This window comes from Malus sylvestris, chromosome 9, assembly GCF_916048215.2.
Source record: "Malus sylvestris chromosome 9, drMalSylv7.2, whole genome shotgun sequence".
Classification (NCBI taxonomy): domain Eukaryota; kingdom Viridiplantae; phylum Streptophyta; class Magnoliopsida; order Rosales; family Rosaceae; genus Malus; species Malus sylvestris.
In genome coordinates, this window is record NC_062268.1 from 19,016,894 (window position 1) to 19,038,995 (window position 22,102).

General features: G+C 39.8%; 1 protein-coding gene and 1 pseudogene across 1 annotated transcript; both read right to left on the bottom strand.

Moving 5' to 3' along the window:
• Positions 1-3,358: 3,358 nt before the first annotated feature.
• LOC126634413 (uncharacterized) lies at positions 3,359-4,299 on the bottom strand. Its single transcript, XM_050304924.1, has one exon. It carries the CDS (start codon positions 4,198-4,200, stop codon positions 3,577-3,579), a length of 624 nt encoding a protein of 207 aa, XP_050160881.1. The 5' UTR covers positions 4,201-4,299; the 3' UTR covers positions 3,359-3,576.
• An 11,830-nt stretch (positions 4,300-16,129) lies between these two features.
• LOC126634412 (GRIP domain-containing protein RUD3-like) lies at positions 16,130-17,465 on the bottom strand (annotated as a pseudogene).
• Between the last annotated feature and the right edge of the window lie 4,637 nt (positions 17,466-22,102).

Genomic DNA, 22,102 nt, shown 5'->3' on the forward strand with positions numbered 1-22,102 from the left:
AAAGCCATTGCTAGATGTTACTATTCAGTTTGTGGATATTCCTACAGGTTAAATTAGAATGGTTTCTAATTATATAAAACTAGAAAATTTGATTAATCTATTCACTGCTAGCTTTAGTGAGAACCTACAAGGTCACACACAATAGAACGATATCAAAGGACAAAATTGGTGAAGGATGAATTTAATATAAATTGTTTATATTAAATGTTTTGTTTTATATTTGATTAATTGGTTTGGACCTTGCCACTTAGTACTACGGTCTAGTTGTATTCATCTTCATGTTTGATTCTTGCCAAAGGCGATACATTAGTATAGATAATATCGTTTGTTCAAAAAAAATATTGATTTGAGCCTTATGTCTATTGTAAGTTATTTGAACTACAATAAAATAAGTAAGCACAATCCAAAAGGAAAGACTAGAATAATTAAATAAATAAAATAGGAGTGACCCGGACCAAAGCCCAGTGACAAAGGGGGTGTGTGGCAAGCCAAAAGGAAGTGTCTCCTAAGGCATGCGGCACGCATGTGCAGTGGAGGATTAAATTGTAATCCTACTGGGTTATGGAGTTGTTCTATACATAAGCCTAAAGGATCTTTAGATATATAGTGGATTTCTTACGTATTGTGAAATCAAGCATGTCGATTAACCTAGATCACATGGATTAATTTAATAAGATTAAATGGAATCCAACATTCCGCTAACCATGCATGTAAATTGAATTATATATGCTTACATCATCTTGCCACCTTCCGCACATGTGTTCTAAAGTAGTCATTCGGGTTATAGAATTTGGATTTGCCGAAGACCTAGGCTGATTGTAACCAAGGGTTACTCTGTCGCCACCAATTATTGTTGGTGGAGACTATGGGGCATCCCCATGAGCGTCATGGATGACTTTATTTGAGGAATAGTGGATATAAAATGACGAATATCATTCACCACAGACCTCAACGGAATAGCTAAAATCTTGTAGGATCTAAACAATAAAGAAAAAAAAACTAAAAATAGAAGCTAAAATCTCCCATCTACAAATCCATTGTAATGTCATTGGAATTATGGAAGTTTTTTCGTCATATCATTTGCGACTTGCGAGGGACAATGCTCCCATAATATATTAAGTAAAGAAAAAGAAAATATCTCTTAGTTGCTAAGTCTGCGTGCTTGAGTAAGTGTGTGTTCAATAAACCTTTATTTATATAATATATCGGTTGTTTTCACCAAATAATCCTTGATAACTCTCAATCTGCGATTCAGATTATACGAGAAGCTTGTCAATCTTGACCAAGATGAGTTCAAAAAGTAACATCTGTCTAGCAATATGCCTCGATTCTTATTTTCACCTAACATTTTGCCTAAAATTTTGGCTTTATAAGAGAGTTTAGATTGATGACACCTATCATTATATGGAATTTGCAAGTAACACATGTGCGCACAAATTCATTACAAACACAAACATCTTTGCCCGCAAGAAATAACAATGTATACATCTCACTTTCACGTCTACTATTGGGATCAACATGAACGTTCACTTTTGGATTTAAACACAAATTAGCTTTGCCCAAATTAATTAAACTAGTTTGTATTGCCTTTTTGTCGGCCAAAAATTTTGGCTTGGATTGGTAACTTTTGTTCTATGAGATTGACTAAGAAAATAATGCATGCCCATGGTTTTTTTATGTATGTGAAGGGAGAGTTTTTTGAGATAATTTCCTTCAAGTTCTTCATCTTATTATCTTTGTTCATTTTTCTCCTTAAAATGGATCCATTATGAAGGCATGCATAATCTTACACAATATTATAGTTGAAGATGAGCGTTGTAATGAGAATAAAGAACTCAAAGGATGAAGAAGAAATCACTACAATAAATAACGAGTATGAAGTAACACAAAAAATCGTACAAGGTGCTAAAAATACTACAGAGCAACCTCAATTGATGAATCAATATCTATTCTGTCATATATATCTAACCCCTCGGTAACAAATAACAGCCTAACGTTGATCTTGCTTTTGAATTTAACTTTAATTAATTTATATACTCTTCAGTATGATCTTAACTTTTTACTACTTTTATACGTCCGAGGAAAAACCTTTAATTTTATAATTACTTGGTTTACCCAATAAATTAATCAGTCCCTAAAGCTTTCATGCACCTACACAATCAGATGCGCTGGAATAGGATCAAATTTTCACCCACAGTTTCAACTTTATATTTCCGTCCCTAAAAAATCAAGTATTGTTGCGGTCATGATCATCGTCTTCGTAGCAGGTCTTAGCTATCTGGTAAAGACGGCCCCTTAAGAAACCCTAACATCAATAGTGTTGTTTTCTTTTCATTTGTATTTGGGTATTTGACTACAAAAGTAGCCAATTACCAAACCAAGGCAGCTAGTTTTTTTATAAAAATTGATGAAAATAAAGGGAAAAGAGAGAAGAAATAAATATATATAAAAAGGAGATTATATTTTTTAGGTAGGGGCCAGTATTTTGCTACTATATTGGTTTCACTTTAACATGGTGGAATCACATCAGGATGGAGTGGAAGTGGTACTGTAGCTGTAAAAGCCGTTTTGAACTTTTCAAGTTAATTTTTAACATAGAAAAAAAGAAATTATATTTACACACTCCAAATTACTTCACCCATACCTTTTTAATTTTTTAATATTTTTCTGTCAAGTGTTAGTGGTGTGTATAAAATATTAAAAAATTAAAAATATGTGGAAGAAATAATTTGAGATGTGTGAATATAATCTCACAATAAAAATTATAATATCTGGCTCCTTGATGTTCCAAAGTCCAAATTAACCCTTCAATTATTATGGTAGGATAATGTGGCCCCCAAAATGTTCGTTGTAAATTGGAGGTTATACATGACTTGGAAACAAAGATTCAAATGATTACAAGCGTTCTCAGAGTCAAATTCATAAAAGATTATTGGAATATACAAATTATATAGAACGTTTTTATTAAGTTATGCGTGCATTGTTGTACATTGTCAATTATTACTTGTAACACTGCAACAATATAATTTTTTTTTATATGAAAAAAAAATCAACAAATTCCTGTGGAATTTATGCATATTTTTTTTGCATCAAATGTTTTAGTGATATACAATATGATATGTCTGTTGTACGAACATATATCTGGAAGGTTAGAATCTGTTTATGATTTTTCTTTTTACAAAAAATATATATTCGATTTGAAGGTTAATATTAAAGAAGAAAACACATAAGGGTAAAAGCCTAAAAATTTGGAATGACCAACATTTTTTTTGTGTGTGCTTTCTTATGCAGTTTCTTCAAGAACATAGAAATCAATCAAGTACTTGAAAACTGATCAATTAAGAAAAAACAACTGCAGTTTGACACAACTACTAAAACTAACTAATTAAGCTAGTTCTCTTTTATTGTATATCAACTCTCAACAACAATAATGTACTAAAAAGATAGTTCTCTTTTATTGTTTATCAACACTCAACAACAGTAAGACGTACTAAAACGATCATAACTTGCCAAATTGAACATTAAGGGCACATCACATTAATCTTCAAAGTATGGGATATAAGCATGACGCCAAACTCATTCCTCATGCATTCTCCTCTGTTGCCACAAATTCTTATAGAACTTCTCTATAAACTCCTCCGCCGCTTTGTCTACGTGGCTTTCCTCATCAGCGTCCCTCAACAGAAACGGCGAGTCCGTTATCCTCAGCTGGCAGACCATAGGGCTCTTCCCAAACCCAGGAAGCACCGGTGATGCTGCCACGTATGCTGCTGCCTCCACAGTCACCGCTTCATTGTTCAACATCTCCAAAACCGCCGTGACGGCACCTGCGGTCGCAATCTCATCATCCTGAGTCTGCGGCACTTGAGTACACTTGAAGAGGTTGTGGTGGTTGTTGTGGTGGCGGCGCTTGCCCATGAGGTGAAAATGGTAGTTGGGGGTGTTGCTACAGCTAAACTCGTACTCTCGTTGGGCGGCAGAGGAGGTGGCCCAGCTGTAGTGGGGGTGGCTTTGGCTATGGTGATGGTTGTGGAACATAAGATTGCTTAAGGTTTTGCTGGCGAGCTTGCCACGCTTCATCATCATGTTGAAGTCCAGTAGGAGCTTTCGCTTTGAAATGCCCTTTCTTAGCATGAAGAAAGCTACACGTACTATACTCCATATTCTCTTGGCAATTTCTGGTAGATTATTTTGTTCCATAGTTTAGGCTTTAATTTTATTTTCTCAATTGAGAGAGAGAGAGAGAGAGAGAGAGAGAGAGAGAGAGAATGAGAGAAAGTTGTTGGGTGCGAGTTCTAAACAAAGAGGGGGGGGGAGGTGTATTTAAAGGTGGATCCAGAGGTGATTGAAGAGAAGAGAATTGGGTTTGTATTTCTTTTGAATAAATAATTTCTTTTTCAAAATGGTCCGAAAAGTAGGGTTTGTATTTCAAGTATGCACTAGCTAGAATGGCTTGTTGTGGAGTGGATTCATAGATTTTTATTATTACTTTTTTGGTTGCATAGATTTTTAGTGTTACTTTTTTGCAGAGACCAAGCATGCACAATGGTGTTACTTTTTTAGTATATGCTTAATTTTCTTTTGAAAATTATAGATCGGTACACACTGTTATACCTTCTTATAAATGTGTAAAAGATTGAAAGTCGGCATTTCATTTCTATAAAAAAAAATTCAACAAAAAAAAAATAATGATACTAGAATATGACAATAATAATAATATGGGATACTTTAGATGCGGTCCTTAATCATTAGTGTATATTAATTGAAATCCTATTAGTTTTTAGATTTTGATCAAAGTCCATTAACTTTGTACACATCAGCATATTAGCACCAATCAATTTCCATGTCAATTGTTTTATATTTTAAATTAAATATTGTAATATAGACATCCTTTAAAGAAATATTTTTTTTTGTCCGAACATTTAAAGCAATTAAATAAAATAAATTACCACATTTATGGGATATAAAATCCCATAAGATTTGAACTTTAACATTTATGGGATTAAACAGCAAACTCCACCCTTAGAAAAGAATTCTTTTTTTTATTGAATGTCATGATAAAAGATAAATGTTCCCATAAGAATGTACCCATGTACAATTATAGTAATTCACAAGAATGTATCCATATACAATTTCAACATTAAAACCCATATGTGACAACAACAAGAAAAACAATGTACCCATATAAATTCTTAATGTAAAAAATGATTAAAGGATAGCAAAATGGAAGCAAACCATAGGACCAAATTACTTAAGGGTAAATACTATATAAATCTTATAGGAAAAAGTTATACATATATGGGTACCAAAAAATTTAGATAAAAAATTACAATGGTAGTATAGAATAAAAGTTGGGTACATGGATTAAGGAACAAGAGAAGAGAATGTAGCCAATGAAATTAAAATTGAATTCATAGCAATATAATGTTCAGTTGTTACGATTTTGCAATATGATGGTCATGGAGAAAAAATAAGTTTGAATTTTTTTGGCGAAATTTAAATTTGACATATTCAATATAATAATGTTGAATTTGAATATAAGTATAAATTTGAGTGAGAGAATTTTGGGATTTTCAATTACAAAGGAGATTGTGACAACCCGTCCCTAATTTTACGTTCTTATTTATTTTAATCGAGGGAATTGACGAAAATGCCCCTAGAGACACAAACTTTGACTTCCATGGAGCATCGTCTAGAGAAACGTATAACTTATTCCTTTAGTGCATATGTGTAGTACTCGTTGGTACGAACACATAGGCGAAAATGGATTGCTAGTCAGGATTATAACGGTATAGTTACGGACATTTGAAGTGGTGTTACTAAACTAAAGTTATTAAATAAATTGAACTCCCACTAAGTGGGAAGGGGGACCAATCAGAAATCAATAGGAGGGAGGGAACTTCCCCTTCATGTTGACCCGTGCAACCCCAACAAAACCCGGTTTAATTCCGGCCTCCTCCTGCCATTTTTTCGTTGAACAACCACCATATACTACTTACAATCTCTTCCACTACCTCCCCTCTACCTTTCTCACCCAAGATTGAAGGGTTTTAAGTCCAAAACCGTGTAAAAATCGTGCACGTGACCTGTGGAGTTTCGACAGTGATTCCTCCTTTCCGGCGAGTTTCACCACTCATTACCACCCTTAATCAACTCCCCTTGGACCCAGGAACAAGACCCAACCAGTTGTAGGGATGTTGGAACGTCGAGAAAGGAGAATCGAAGAACACCCATTCTAGGGTTTCCGGTGGATTTGAGTGAAATTGGAGCTCTTCACGGCCAAATTGGTCTTAGTCACAGGTATAAAAGTTGTTCCACTCAATGAGATCTTTATTTCTGTGAAGTTTGAGAATTTTTAGAAATAGTTGATTTTTCCTGCGAGTCGGGGCGGCCGACCGCCACCCGCGGCGACGCGTGATGCTGTGCGTGGCTGGAGGGCCGTCAATACTATTTTTAGCCTAAATTAGATGTATTGAGTTCATTTTTTATGTTAGTATGACATTGGTTGATCGTTTGAACCTAAATTCTTTATGATATGTTACTTAGTAAAAATGTGAATCAATAATCCAATCGTTAGATCGTAACCAAACTTTAATACATTATAATATATAATATTTAAGGACCATAGAAACTTAACGGATTGGGAATCTGACGTATGGATCTTCCCGAATTGGGATTTGTAAGTTCATGAAATAAAAGGTTAACCGCCACTTAGTTTTGGCAATTGGCGGAGATCCGACCGTTGGATCGTAATGGGACTTTAGGATGTTGTTCTAGAGGTAAAATGTGGATCTTTGGAAGTAACGGATCAAAAATCCATGACGTAAATCTTCCAAATTGAATTGTGTAGGGATGTGTTTTATGTAAATTGTGTATTTTATCGGTACGAACTCTGAGATATGTTTTGATAATTGGTCATAGGCGACGATGGTTCGTGATGTCTCGATATGCGTGCTAGGGAGTCGTAGCGCGGACCTCAAGTAAATGGGTCTTTTCCTTTTTATCGTATATTATATATATGTGTGTGTGTGTGTGTGTGTGTGTGATTGACAATTCCACAACATTTATAAATTGCTTATTGCGTATAATCACTGTAAATGCTTTGAAGTACTATTGTGAACTACGAATGGCTTGATCCCTGTTTAGGGTGCGTAGGCAGTCTAACGAGACGTTAGATGCAGCCATACAATAATTGAAACAAAAACCTTGTTTGGGAATTGAGTAAAGTGAAGGAAACTGGTGAAAATATGAGATTTAACCTTATATTTTTAGTGATTGGATGTTGGTCATAAATCAATGTGGAAGGAAGCAAGAAATTGAAATAAGGAAACGTAAGTAATGATAGTTAATTAAACTAGTGTTTAGTTGGACTTATCCCCGATAATTATTTCTGAATATAAATACTTCGGTAGTATGGCGTTATAGATTGTACATTTTACGCCACATTATATATATATATATATATATATATATATATATATATATATGTATGTATATATTGGAAAAATGCTATAACATGGTTGAGTATTAGATTGCATCATGGTTTATCTATATGTATTTTACCTGCACATAATTATTGTAAATGCTTTGAAGTGCAAAGGCGAACGCAAGACACCCAGGTAAGTTCTGGTGAGTTTATGGTATTAGTTGAAATGATCGAGTGATGGCATGACTATATTATGTTTTAGGTAACTCAGACATTATTGTACAGGTTGCCTATGAGTTGTATATGTCATATGAGATGCATTTAGAGCTCATAAACCTGCACCCCGGTATTAGTGTTCCTGCATGTGGCCAGGGCACAATCCTTCACGTGATGTTCACCCTCCGCACCTTACACTCACCTTGGATCCAAGGTAGGTGCACATGCCTGTTGTATATACCACTATAGATGGTTCTGACTCGTAGGTGACCCGCGATTATTCGCACAGTCTTCATGTGATCGTAGCACTTGAGCGTACTTATTTACACCCAATTCTGTCATATAAACCAATATAGGTGGTTCCGACTCGTGTGTAGGGATATATGATGAGCTAGCATATGTGATGAGATATATGATAAGCTATCATATGCGATGAGATATATGATGAGCTAGCATATAGGATGACATATATGATGAGCTAGCATAAGTGATAAGATATGGATAGTCGTACAGGTCACCATAAGTGACTCCGACTAGCGTGCTAGTATGGGTTATTAAGCACTTGATTATTTATATTGCTAATGAGATGTTGTGATGTGGTATACTTCTGGATGTGATGTAAGTATACTTTTGATTTCATGTTTATCCGTAGTATGATTTTTTGGAAGCTAAATAGGTGTTACAGTGAGGGTTTATATTGTTGAGAAGACTTTTATTAAAACTTTATTTTCTGGCCTCATCTTTGTTTTATCCCTCTAGGTCTAGTAGCAGAGCTTTCGTATCGACGAGGATTTGTGGCAAGTCTTGGTATTGGAGATTACCTTCAATGGTATGATTTTCAATCCATTTTACTGTACTTTACTTATGCTCTGACGTCCTGTGTGAAATGGGTTCATTTCCGCTCACGGTGCACTATTGTATTTAAACACTTTTAGGTTTAAATTTATTCACTTTTTCCACATTATCACACTTTATGGCTTCGTCACCTTCCAGGTGTCGGCTAGCACAGCTCGATTCAGAGTCCTAGTAGACATTTCGGGTCGGGATGTGTCATGATAATGTGGGAGAAATTATAAATTAAAATTTGTTGTAAAAAAATAAAAAGATGACATGGAAGTATTTTAATGGTAAAATGCTGAGGTGTATAAAGTCAAGAAATCAATGGACTTTGATCAAAAACTAAAAACCAATAAGGTTTTTGTTTGTACCATACTTAACCAATCCCGAAACTACTGAGCACCGGTCAACGTTATACTGTCAAGGACCCAGAAGAGTTTCCCTCCAACCAGGAGGCTAATCACAGCGCGACACGTGTCGATATCAGAAGCCAATCATAGTGCGACACGTGTCAACATCAGAAGCCAATCACAACACGACACGTGTCAATGTCAGAATGAAACTAGAAACTCTCTTCTATAAATAGAGATCATTCTCTTACAGTATTTCCTAATGTCATTTGTACTAAATCCTTCACCTGTACTCACTAAATGAGAGCTTGAACCTATGTACTTGTGTAAACCCTTCACAATTAATGAGAACTCCTCTACTCCATAGACGTAGCCAATCTGGGTGAACCATGTACATCTGGTGTTTGCTTCCCTGTCTTTATCCATTTACATACTTATCCACACTAGTGACCAGAGCAATCTAGCGAAGGTCACAAACTTAACATTTTCTGTTGTACCAAAGTCCTTATTGATTTTGTGCATCAATATTTGGCGCCGTCTGTGGGAACGACACTTATTCCCACTCTCTTCAGCTTTGTCAAGCTGGTTTCCACCATTCGCACACTCTTTTTTGACCAGGCATCCCTCTCCAACATGGGGAGCGAAGGAAGCCATAGCACACAGAATGACACCTCTCTTGCACCTAGTACGAAGCAACGAAAGAAGGAAGGAAATAGTGTTGCTCTTCAAGCTAAAGTCGATGAGTTAGAAGCTCAAAACAACAAAATAGCAATGAAGAATGAGGTCCTCCAGGAGCAGTATGAGAAGCTCTTTAAGACGCTCCACGAAACTATGCGTACTCAAACACGCGAGCTTGTTGCCCCTGTGGACATCAACCATCATCTGGATGCCCCCCAACACGGAGGGTCGTCTTCCTTCGACATGGGTATCCCTGATGAGGAGCGAGCTAATCATCAAAACATTGATCAACACGAGACTTCTCTCAACCCAGCTGCTTCGACTCGAAGCAGGAGAAGTGAAGGAAGACACCTCATTGCAGAAGGGTTGGAAGGATCGAAAGCCGTTTATCGTGACTGCCGAGACTTCCTAAAGCAACGTCGAGAGAATCCCCTCCACATATGCTCGAAGATCAATAACCCAAGGGTTTCTGAAAGACTCGGCCCCTTCCCACGACCCAAGCCAGCTGGTAATTTAGGGAAGGAACGACATGAGGAACATGAAGGTACAGGGGACTCTGAGGTATTCTGACAGACTCGCCCTAGAAGTCAGTACGGTGAATCTAAGGAAAAATCACACGCCCTTGCTTAAACTTTCTTACTTCAAAGAGGCGATGGAGACTTACGAAAGAAAATCCCAATGGTACATGACTCCAATCAAGACCCCTTTGTCCTACAGCTCATTGAGGAAGTAAACAAGTTGAAGGCCGAACGTCAGGCCGAGATACCTGACTGGAACCAACCCAGGCCTGGCCCTCTCACAAGGACGATCCTTGACACCCCCCTTCAAGCGAAGACAAAACAAAAGCTTGGTTTACAACTCTATACTGGAAGGGAAGACCCAATTGAACACCTTAACCTCTTTGAGTCCACCATGGCATATCGGATGCACATTGACGAAGAGCGATGTCTTCTCTTCCCCTCCACCCTTTCTGGCGAAGCTCTAAATTGGTATTGTCGTCTTCCACCTGAGACAGTAGACTCATTTGAGAAACTGAAGGAACTGTTTGTCTCTCAACACATCGTACAAACCGATCGCTTGCATTCTGCAGATGACTTGTACACTATCCGCTAGAAGCCGAACGAGTCACTATGAGAGTATGCTGGTCATTTTAGCCATGAGTATTCTTGCTACGCTGAGGTAGATGACAAGACCGCCCTCAAGGCCTTCACGGCAGGCCTACGTGATTGTTTTTTCAAGTACATAATCAATGCCAACACTTGGAAGACTTACTCTGAGGTGATGGCATAGGCTTACAACCATGCATCCGTCGAGGCAAAGACATATCAAGGGAAACCCCCCACAACCACCTCTTATCAGCAAGTAGGGAGTGGAAGCCAGATCCAACCAAATGAGAAGACCTCGACCTTCCAAACGGCAACGGTGCCTCCCCCTGCCTTACTTAATACTTTGCCAAGTCAACAGACATATCAATCTCAGGGCAAAAGGAAAGATTTCCATCCTCACCAGTCTCATTTTAGTAAAAAGAGTAAGGGACACTACCGCGATAACCAAGGGTATCGCCATGATAATCCCCAACTCCAGGTAGTCAACACAGTGGGTTAAGCACGTGTCAGGACAGCCCCTACCCCAAAGTATGAGGTATACACACCTTTGAACGCCACATGCGTGGCCATTTATCCTAGCATAGCACATTTGATACCGAAGCCAAAGTCGAGGCACCCGGATTACAAGCCCACGAAGAACACGGGCACGTTTTGTTGCTACCACGAGCATAACGGCCATGACGGCGAGAAGTGTATCACCCTTCGTGATCATATTAAAGCTTTGGCACGTGAAGGAAAAATTGATCAATTCCTCCTTCACCCTCCAAGGGGTAACCGTAACCAACGCCAGGTAAATGTGATATATTCCATAAGTGGTGGCACACCCATATCTAAATCTTCCAACAAGGCCATGAAAAATAGTGAACGAGCTTTAAGGTCTGGCCACCAAGTGTTTCACGTGGAAGACATCAGGGGAGGTAAGTATCAAAAGCCTAACTAGGATCCAATATGTTTCTACCCTGAGGAAGAAAGAGGTATCATCTACCCTCACAACGATCCACTGATCGTGGAAGCTCACATAGCTAACTTTAAAGTACGATGAATCCTGGTAGACACGAGGGCTTCGGTCAATATCATGTTTGCTGAAGCTTTCAGGGCACTTAATGCAGCTGAACACTTGCTCGACCGCTCGATTTCCCCTCTGATAAGCTTCTCCGGTGATATCGTGCAACCTTTGGGGATCATACACTTACCTTTCACCATTGGTACAAGCCCTTACACAGCTACCATTACCACTAACTTCCTGGTGGTTGATTGTCCAATGGCATACAATGTCATCTTTGGACGCACAGGCATCAATGATCTCAAGGCCATGGTATCCACACATATGTTGTTAATGAAATTTCCAACCCCCTATGGCAATGGTTACATCATAGGAGATCAACTTAGTGCACGATCATGTTACAACACTTCGATCAAGCAACAACACCTGCATGTGCCCAAGGAAACCCTTTCTATACATGACCAAGTCATAAAGACTAGCCTAGACGAAGCCAACTTGGATCTTCATGGTGGCAACAGTCAACCTGACGATCATCGAGATGACTCTTTAACCCAGCAAGCACAACCCGCTGAAGAGTTGGAGAATGTCTCTATCTCAAAAGATTATTCGGATCACATGGTGAAGATTGGTACCACCTTGTCACCACACATTCGGTTGGCATTAATCTCTTTTTTGCAAGAGAACACTGAGGTCTTCGCCTGGTTATACGAGGACATGCCAGGCATCTCTCTTGATATAATCTGTCATCACTTAAGTATTGACCCCAAGACTAAGCAGTGAGATAGAAGCGAAGATCTTATGACGCTGAACGGTATGAGGCAATGAAGGCAGAAGTTGAAAAACTCAAAGGCATAGGCTTCGTCCGCAAAGTCAATTATCCAACGTGGGTAGCAAATGTTATCCTTGTTAAGAAGAATCCGACCAAGGAAAGTCTCCTGCTCCAAAAGGTCTTGTGGAGAATGTGTGTCGATTACACCAACCTAAACAAAGGATGCCCGAATGATAGCTTTCCTCTTCCTCTCATAGACAGACTTATAGACTCTACGGCAAGGTGTGAACTCCTAAGCTTCATGGATGCTTACTTAGGATACAACCAAATCCTCATGAACCCTTTAGACCAAGAACACACAGCCTTCACTACTGACAGGCGACTATATTACTATAAAGTCATGCCCTTCAGCCTAAAGAATGCAGGAGCGACTTATCAGAGACTGGTCAATTCAATGTTCGCTGTACAGATTAGGAAGAGCATGGAAGTTTACGTTGATGATATGCTAGTCAAGAGCAAACATGCTGACCAACACATCACCAACCTATCTGAAACTTTCACCATTCTGAAGAGGTATAGAATGAGGTTGAACCCCAACAAATGTGCCTTCGGCGTAGGCTCTGGCATATTCTTAGGCTTCATGATAAGCCAACGAGGCATTGAGGCTAATCTCGAGAAGATCAAAGCAATCCTCGACATGAAGGAACCGGTAAATTCAAAAGACATCTAAAGCCTTACTGGCAAGGTGGCAGCCTTAACTAGGTTCATCTCTAAGGCCACAGACAGATGTGCTCATTTCTTCAAAGCACTTAAGGGAAGTAAGAAGTACATTACATGGACTGATGAATGTATTGAAGCATTCAAGAACCTCAAAGACTACATGAGTAAAGCCCATTTGCTCTCCAAACCTGAGGTTGGTGACACTCTCATTATCTATTTGTCGGTATCAGCTTCAGCAGTAAGTTCCGTTCTCATTCGAAATGATGGTAATGTCGAACGGCCTGTCCACTACGCTAGCAAGGCCTTACAAGATGCAGAGACACGATACTCCAACATTGAGAAATTGGCTCTAACATTGGTCATGTCTGCTCGAAAACTTCGCCTTTACTTCTAAGCACACTTCATCATCGTGCTTACCAATCATCCTCTTCGACAGATACTCCAAAGTCCTGACACTTACGAGCGAATGATCAAATGGGCGATAGCATTGTGTGAGTTTGACATCTCTTACCAACCAAAGCCAGCTGAGAATGGCCAAGCAATGGCAGACTTCATCGCCGACTTCACATATCCTGTCGACGTTGTTTCTACGCCTAAAGAAGTGGTTTCATTATGCTCGAAAGCTCAGAAAATAGAACCAACAGCCCCAGCATGGAGTCTATATGTTGGTGGCTCATCCAACCAACAAGTTTGTGGAGCAGGACTAATCCTTACGACCCCTAACAAAGTGGCGATGGAGTATGCTATTCGTTTCAAATTCAAGGCGTCGAACAATGAGGCCGAATATGAAGCCCTCCTAGCAAGCTTACGTTTGGCCAAACACCTTGGGGTTAAATGAATTGATATCTTCAGTGACTCCCAATTGGTGGTTAACCAAGTCACCAACAACTTTGATGCTAAGGATAGCTCTATGGCAGCATATCTGGCACAAACACAATTGTTGCTCCAGCACTTCCACTACCAGATCACCCAAATTCCTCGAGCAGCAAACAGTCATGCAGATGCTTTGGCTTGCCTCACCTCAGCTGTGGAAGACAAGATTGGGAGAAAAATTCAAGTCGAATTGTTGGCAGCACCAAGCACCATGGTTGCAGAAGTGTGCAACTTACAATAGAGGGATAGTTGGATTACCCCGATTTATAGATTCCTTACTCATGGCGCCCTTCCAAATGACAAAGTCCAAGCTAAGCAGATTCGATACAAGGTTACCCGTTACTTGATCATTAATGAACAACTCTACAAATGGGGTTTTAACCTACCATACCTAAGATGCCTTACGCCCGCAGAAGCGGAAACTGTCCTTCGGGAAATACATGATGGAGTCTGCGGAGATCATGCTGGATCTCGATCCTTAGCACATAAGGCTTTTCGCCAAGGATATTACTGGCCAACACTCTACCAAGATGCCATCAAAATATCCCGCTCATATGATAAGTGTTAACGCTACGCAACTATTCCTCATTCCCCTCCCAAGCCGCTCACTCCCATGATCAGCCCTTGGTCCTTCGCCCAATGGGAACTTGATTTGATCGGCCCAATGCCTGCAGGGAAGGGCAAGGTCCACTATGCAATTGTTGCAGTTGACTACTTCACAAAGTGGGCCGAAGTAGAACCCTTGGCAACCATTACTAAGGCAAAAATAGAAGACTTCGTATGGAAGAACATCCTTTGCAGATTCGGCATTCCCAATACGATAGTCACTGACAATGAGTGACAGTTCGATAATAATAAGTTCAGGATGTTCTGCTCTAAGTTCAACATCAACTTATGTTTTGCCTTCCCAGCTCATCCACAGTCTAATGGACAAGTTGAAGCCATCAACAAAATAATCAAGCGAACTTTGAAAACCAACTTAGACAAGGCTAAAGGTTGTTGGCCAGAATTTGTACCCCAAGTTCTTTGGTCATACCGCACTTTGTATCGGACATCAACAGGAAAAAACCCATTCTCACTTGCTTTTAGTACAGAGGCAGTTGTCTCAGTTAAGCTTGAGCAAGCAATGTTCCGAGTCCAGAACTATGTGCAAAGTGAAAATGACAAACAACTTACCCTCAACTTAGATCTAGTCGAGGAACACAAAAACCAGGCTCACTTGAGGAATGTCGCCTACAAGCAGCGCATCTCCAACTACTATGACTCCAGGGTCAAACCTCGTTCTTTCAAAGTGGAAGACTGGGTATTGAAGAAAAGATTACTCTGCGACAGAGTCCCGAGTGAAGGAACACTTAGTCCAAACTGGGATGGACCGTTTGAAGTTGTTGGCATAGTCGCCCTGGCTCCTATAAGCTTAGAAGCTCCGATGGCAAGACCATTGGCCATCCATGGAACGCTGATCACTTGAAGTACTATTACAAGTAAATTCACATTGTACAAGTGTTAAGCTTCAGCCGTTCGGCATTCTATGTAACGAAAACTATTTGGCATGAATTCAATAAAAAGGTGATTTAGACAACTTGGTCCTAATCCTCTTACATTCCTAGCAATGAAACACTTGGGTTCAAAGCTTCGACATGAATGCTTCCAACAGGAAATCGAGTCTAAGTATATGTCAATAAGACTATACAAATAAACAAACATTACTGGATAGAACTAGTACATCCAAGTTATGGCTTATATCTAAACAAAGGATTTGTTCAAACATAGCCAGGCATTCATCAATGATAGTGCAAATACTTGGTAATTAACAACAAACTAGTACATCCATAGTACATGGCACATGCCACACAAACAACAAACTAGTACATCCAGAGTACATGGCACAAGCCACACAAACAACAAACTAGTACATCCAGAGTACATGGCATATGCCACACAAATAACAAACTAGTATATCCAGAGTACATGGCATATGCCACACAAATAACAAACTAGTACATCCAGAGTACATGGCACAAGCCACACAAACAACAAACTAGTACATGGCGCAAGCCACACAAACAACAAACTAGTACATTCAGAGTACATGGCACATGCCACACAAACAAAAAACTCGTACATCTAGAGTACATGCAGAAAGAGAGGGCACTACGAGTCATCCTCATCTGAGGCCGAACCCTTGACAATATCACTTTGCGTTTCAATCCCATCGTCATCACCACCTTCCTCAGCATCTCCAGGACCATCCTTACTCTCCTGAGACTGCTCACTGATACTAGCCTCATTATCAGAGTCATCATCACTATTAGGATCAACTGCGAGGACGAAGGCTTCACCCTTTTGTCGGTACTCATTCATCTCATCATGGTACTTTCGGATAATGCTTCCATTGTCATAACGCTCAAGGACGACCATCCATTTCCTTTTCTCAAAATTAGCCAATCGGATGCAGTGAGGTCTAAAAGCATCGTGAAAGGCCTGGGAACCTAAGAACTCCTGCACAGCAGCATCCCTCTCAGTTGGGATACTCATCTTCAGCCCAGAAACCTCAACCAAGGCACTATCCAACTCCTCTTTAACCTTGGAAACCTCAAGGATGGTTGTCTCCAACTGTTCCTTAGTTGCTTCCAATTGTTTCTTGAGCCTCACGTTCTCACCATTTCACCTCTTCAAACTCTCAAAGTTTTCATCTTTAAGGCGGATGGCATCAGCCAAAGTTTTGCTTGTTTTTCTGGCGTTATTCACAAGCTGCTTATTCTCTTTAAACTTTGCCTTGTACCGCTCGACTTCTCTGTCATCGTACTCGGTCATGACCTACATGACAAGATAATCGTCACTACCAGGAAAAAGAGGGGAGAAAGCAAAGAGATGACAAAGTAACACTTACATAAGAAGATAGCCTCATCATCCGGTCACGATCTGATTCGTTCTCATCTAGCGGCTCGCCAAGCTCATCAATAATGGATCGACATCCTGCCAGGCAATTATTGACATACCTAAAACTACTTGGCTGCATGGCAACCTTCAAGTCCTTCCAATGAATGCTGTCAACCTCTTCCTTGTACTTTCTTTTACGACTACAGCTAGGGCCATCTTTTTGGTTAGTAGACTCCATGGTTGGAGGAAATATGGGATTGATGGTAGGAAGAGGAGGCAACAGTCGTCTCTCCTCCCTTGCAACTATGGTAGCAGCACACCCGATGGCCTCAACTTCAGCCTTCTTTAAGGCAGCAATCTTGAGGACCTCCTCTTGCGACTTAGGTTTAGGGGTTGGCCTCACCCGGTGCTTACGAGCTCCCTTGTGAAACAAAATGTCGTCTACGGGAACTAACATGGGTGATTTCCCTTTCTTGGCGTTAGTGTCCCCTTTCTTGCCCACTTTCTCCACTGAACAAGAAAAATCAAAGTAAGGAATGCAACCTTGTAAAAGAAAGATGGGGCGAAATGAAAGACACAACTTACTTGCTCGTCTCTGGCACTCCGACACTAGGGGCTGGAAACCGTACTTTCGAAATAAGGGTCGTAGTTTGCCCAAATGTCTATCCTCTTTGGGCACCCTCAACACCTTCTCTATGTCAGCTAGCTCCTGTCCAGAAAGCTTGATGGTCCCTCGCGTCACTGCATGAAGAAAAAATGTTAGAAGCAAGAGAAAATCACAACAAATAGCAAATAATGCAAACAATGGATACATTACAACCTACAGTCTAGAAGTGAGTAGGAACATGTCGCTCAGGCGTGACACTTTTAGCATACTCCTAATCATTATAAAGAAAGCACCAACGGTTTTTCCAAGTGCAGTACGCCTTTTTCTTACCAAAGACAATACGCTCTCTCTCACTCCGACATGCACACTCGGCATACCCAGTGCATGCTTTCACCAGGCGCATTTTATAGCAGTAGCACCATTGATGAAAGGAAGGCTCACCTAACCCACATTCCATCCAAATAATATAAAACCCGATCAAGGTATCCCAAAAACCAGGGTAGAGTTGTCCAGGCGCATATCCAATGAAAGACAGCATCCGTTGCAACCACGGGTGCAAAGGCAGCTTCACCCCTAAAGTCAATAATATCTGGGTATAGAACATAACATGACCCTTGGGTGGTCCAGAGGACAATTCTTCATGATGCACCAAACGCATTCCTACACTACGGGGGATACTACATGACTGCCTTAGGGCCTCAAGCTGCTTTTCGTTATCTAACAAGTTTTGCACTAAATGGTCTGCTGTGAACTCAGAGCGAAATATGGGTATGGAGTCACAAACAACCCCCTCACCCACTGACATTAAGAAGGAAGAACCAATATTGGCTAAGGCTTAGCAATTGCGAGGATTACCCAATCTTGAATTTTTTGTACAAGACTCCAACATTGCAAGCTCAAACCTAGAGTTAGAGTTAGGGGAGCCCTTATCACTAGGACTTCCAAACTCTGACATCTATAACAAACAGAAACAAACTCAATTACCACATGAAAGATCAAAACATAAGGAAGTTCCTAGGGAGTGGAGAAAAGCTCAATCAGTTCATTATGTTCTCAACCAAATACATGAACACTTAAACAATTCAACAAGAATGAAAGCATGTGATCTAGTGGAGAAGATTACCAACCTGAAGATGGTGCAAAGCAATGCCGGAATCCCTCTCAACTATAAGAGCACTCTATCTCCAAAAATCACTACAAAATAAGCAAATGAAGACAATGAAAAGAGTGGAAACTTCTCATTCTTATAGGGTTCAACATGGCCAAAGAAATTCGAAATTCAAAATTCAAAATTCAAACCATAAGAAAACCCCACATGGAAAGTCTTCAAACTTCCACACAAGCTAGGGAGTTTTCAAATTTCAAACTTGCAGTACCCCCTCTCCCCCCCTCCCAAAAAAAAGGGGAAGAGGTGAACACATTAGCTTCATCAATTTATGGTGCCAACAAGAGCTTCATCAAAGGAGTTCAACCACAATTCTCAAAAGCTTCACACACTCTTAATCAAGACAGTGTGAAGCAAAACCAATTTATGGTGCCAACAAGAGCTTCATCAATGGAGGGCAACCACAATTTTCAAAAGATTCACACACTTTTGATCAAGACAGTGTGAAGCAAAACCAATTTATGGTGCCAACAAGAGCTTTATCAATGGAGGGCAACCACAATTTTCAAAAGATTCAAACACTCTTGGATAAGACAGTATGAAGCAAAACCACTTTATGGTGCCAACAAGAGCTTCATCAATGGAAGGCAACCACAATTCTCAAAAGCTTCACACACTCTTGATCAAGACAGTGTGAAGCAAAACCAATTTATGGTGTCAACAAGAGCTTCATCAATGGAGGGCAACCATAATTCTCAAAAGCTTCACACACTCTTGATCAAGACAGTGTGAAGCAAAACCAATTTATGGTATGGTGCCAACAAAGGCTTCATCAAAAGAGTTCAACCACAACTCTCAAAAGTTTCACACACTATTGATCAAGACAGTGTGAAGCAAAACCAATTTATGGTGCCAACAAAAGCTTCATCAATGAAGGGAAACTACAATTCTCAAAAGCTTCACACATTCTTGATCAAGACAGTGTGAAGCAAAACCAATTTATGGTGCCAACAAGAGCTTCATCAATGGAGGACAACTACAAATTCTCAAAAGCTTCACAATATCTTGATCAAGATAGTGTGAAGCAAAATCAATTCATGGTACCCAACAAAAGCTTCAACTCCAAAGTTTCACCTACAAAGCTTCAACACAAAAGTTTCACCCACAAAAGCTTCAACACAAAAGCTTCATCAATGGAGGACAACAACAAATTCTCAAAAGCTTCACACTATCTTGATCAAGATAGTGTGAAGCAAAATCAATTCATGGTACCCAACAAAAGCTTCACCCATAAAAGCTTGACCTATAAAAGCTTGACCCACAATAAAAGCTTGACCCAAAAAAGCTTGACCTATAAAAGTTTAACCCACACAGGCTTGACCCACAAAACTTCACCCACAAAAGCGCCTACAAAAGCTTCACACTATCTTGATCAAGATAGTGTGAAGCAAAATCAATTCATAGTGCCCAACAAAGCTTGACCTACAAAAGCTTGACCCACAAAAGCTTCACCTACAAAATTTCAAAAGCAAAATCAATTCATGGTGCCCAACAAAGCTTAACCTACAAAAGCTTCACCCACACAAGCTTGACCCACAAAAGCTTCACCCACAAAAGCTTCACCTACAAAAGTTTCACACTATCTTGATCAAGATAGTGTGAAGCAAAATCAATTCATGGTGCCCAACAAAGCTTCAACCTCAAAGCTTCACCTACAAAGCTTCACCTATAAAGCTTTAAAATATATATATATATATATTTATTTTTTTTTTTTTTTTTTTGGAAATTTGAAAATTCAAAAATTCGGAAATTAGAAAATTCAAAAATTCAAAAATTCGAAAATTCAAAAAAAAAAAAATCGAAAAAAAAATTTCGAAAATAAAAAAAAATTACCTAGGCCTCATCTTCTTTAGGCCTAACAACTTTCATAACAAATATATATGAATAAGGAGTTTTGGGCTACCACTTAGAAAGGAAATGCCTCATTCATCAACTCCCTCGACTGGAAACTTGGGGGACTCCTACCATATGCTACTGCACATTGATACTCGGAAGTCTCACGACCACTCAGTGACTTGGATTTTTCAAGTCTCCAAACGAGAAGTTTTCCTCACTCAGGAAATTAAGGGAGCACTACCTCAACCTTCATGCTTCATTCACAAAGCTTCAACATACAAGCTTCAACAAAAGGAAAAATTCAAAGAATTTAGTGAAGAAGGTCTTGGTGTATTTAACACAATACATTGAAATGAAGCAAAGCTTGTTTATTGATATCTCCGATAAGTTACAAATATGTACATATACATGAATCAAAATAAACAAACAAGAGGGAGTCTTCACAAAGGTTACTTAGGAGAAGTCTCAACAGTCAGCAGAGCCCCAGAAAAAGGAGGCACCAGTGGGTGATTATTCGGAGCCTCAGTACTAGGCAAAACCCTAGAAGGAGGAGGCACCGAAGGTTAATCTTTTAGAGCTTCATTACGCGATACAGTCCCAGAAGACGAAGGCAATAAATGCTTTTGGAACAAACCCACAAACCTCTGATGATCAAGTAAAATCTGACCATCAGATTCTTGCAGCTGGTCGAGCTTCCTCTTCATGTTTGTAGCATAATCATGTGCGAGCCTGTGCAACTATTTATTCTCATGCTTGAGCCCTCTGATCTCCTGTTTGAGACTTATCACTTCAGCCGCCAATGATTCAACTTAGCGGGTTCGAGCAAATAGGCGTTGGGCCATATTAGACACAGAACGTGCACACTAACACTAAGAGCCAGAGAATCCTTAACAGCCAACTCATCAGACCGTTTGGAAAGTAGTCTGTTATCTTTGGGAGTGAGAAGGTTCCTGACCACCACCGCAGCGGTCATATCATTCTTCATCACAGAATCCCCAATGGTAAGAGGACCAGTAGGGGATAAGAAGGATGGGCGCCATATGTTGTCTTGAGAAGGCATGGCTGCCTCTTCACCAAAGTTCAAGTCAAAACGACGGTCGGATGGGCCAGACATTTTTAGAATTGATGAAGGAGAAATGAGGTGCAATAAATCTCTGAAGTAAGGGGAAAATTCCTACAAGCAATAACTCTCTGAATGTACTCTTTGCACACAATTGATGCCCTTATAAAAGAAAGGGCAATAGGGCTGTTGGTTCAAAAATCGAAGAGGCACCACTCTCCGGATTTCGAAGAGGCACCACTTTCCACACGCAACATCAGCTCCTCGGGTACCATAGATAACTTTATCAAAGATCTCTGACAAAGTTTAGACACACAAATTTTGAAGGTCCAGCTACCCTACTATTATCCACAAGGGTAAAGGAACAGCACCATTGCTTGCTAACTAGAAAGTCCCAATGTGTGTCAACCTCCATGCTCCGTAGCAAGGCAGACTGGCAAAAATGTCCAACCTTTACTCACATTCGAGAAAACACTCACAACAAGATTGCTTGCTCAACTTTTCCAAAGATCTCTGACAAAGTTTAGACACATAAATTTTGAATGTTCTGCTACCCTACTATTACCCACAAGGGTA

Bases quoted from the DNA above. Each gene is read 5' to 3' on its own strand.
- LOC126634413 (XM_050304924.1), bottom strand. From the start codon at position 4,200: ATGGAACAAAATAATCTACCAGAAATTGCCAAGAGAATATGGAGTATA.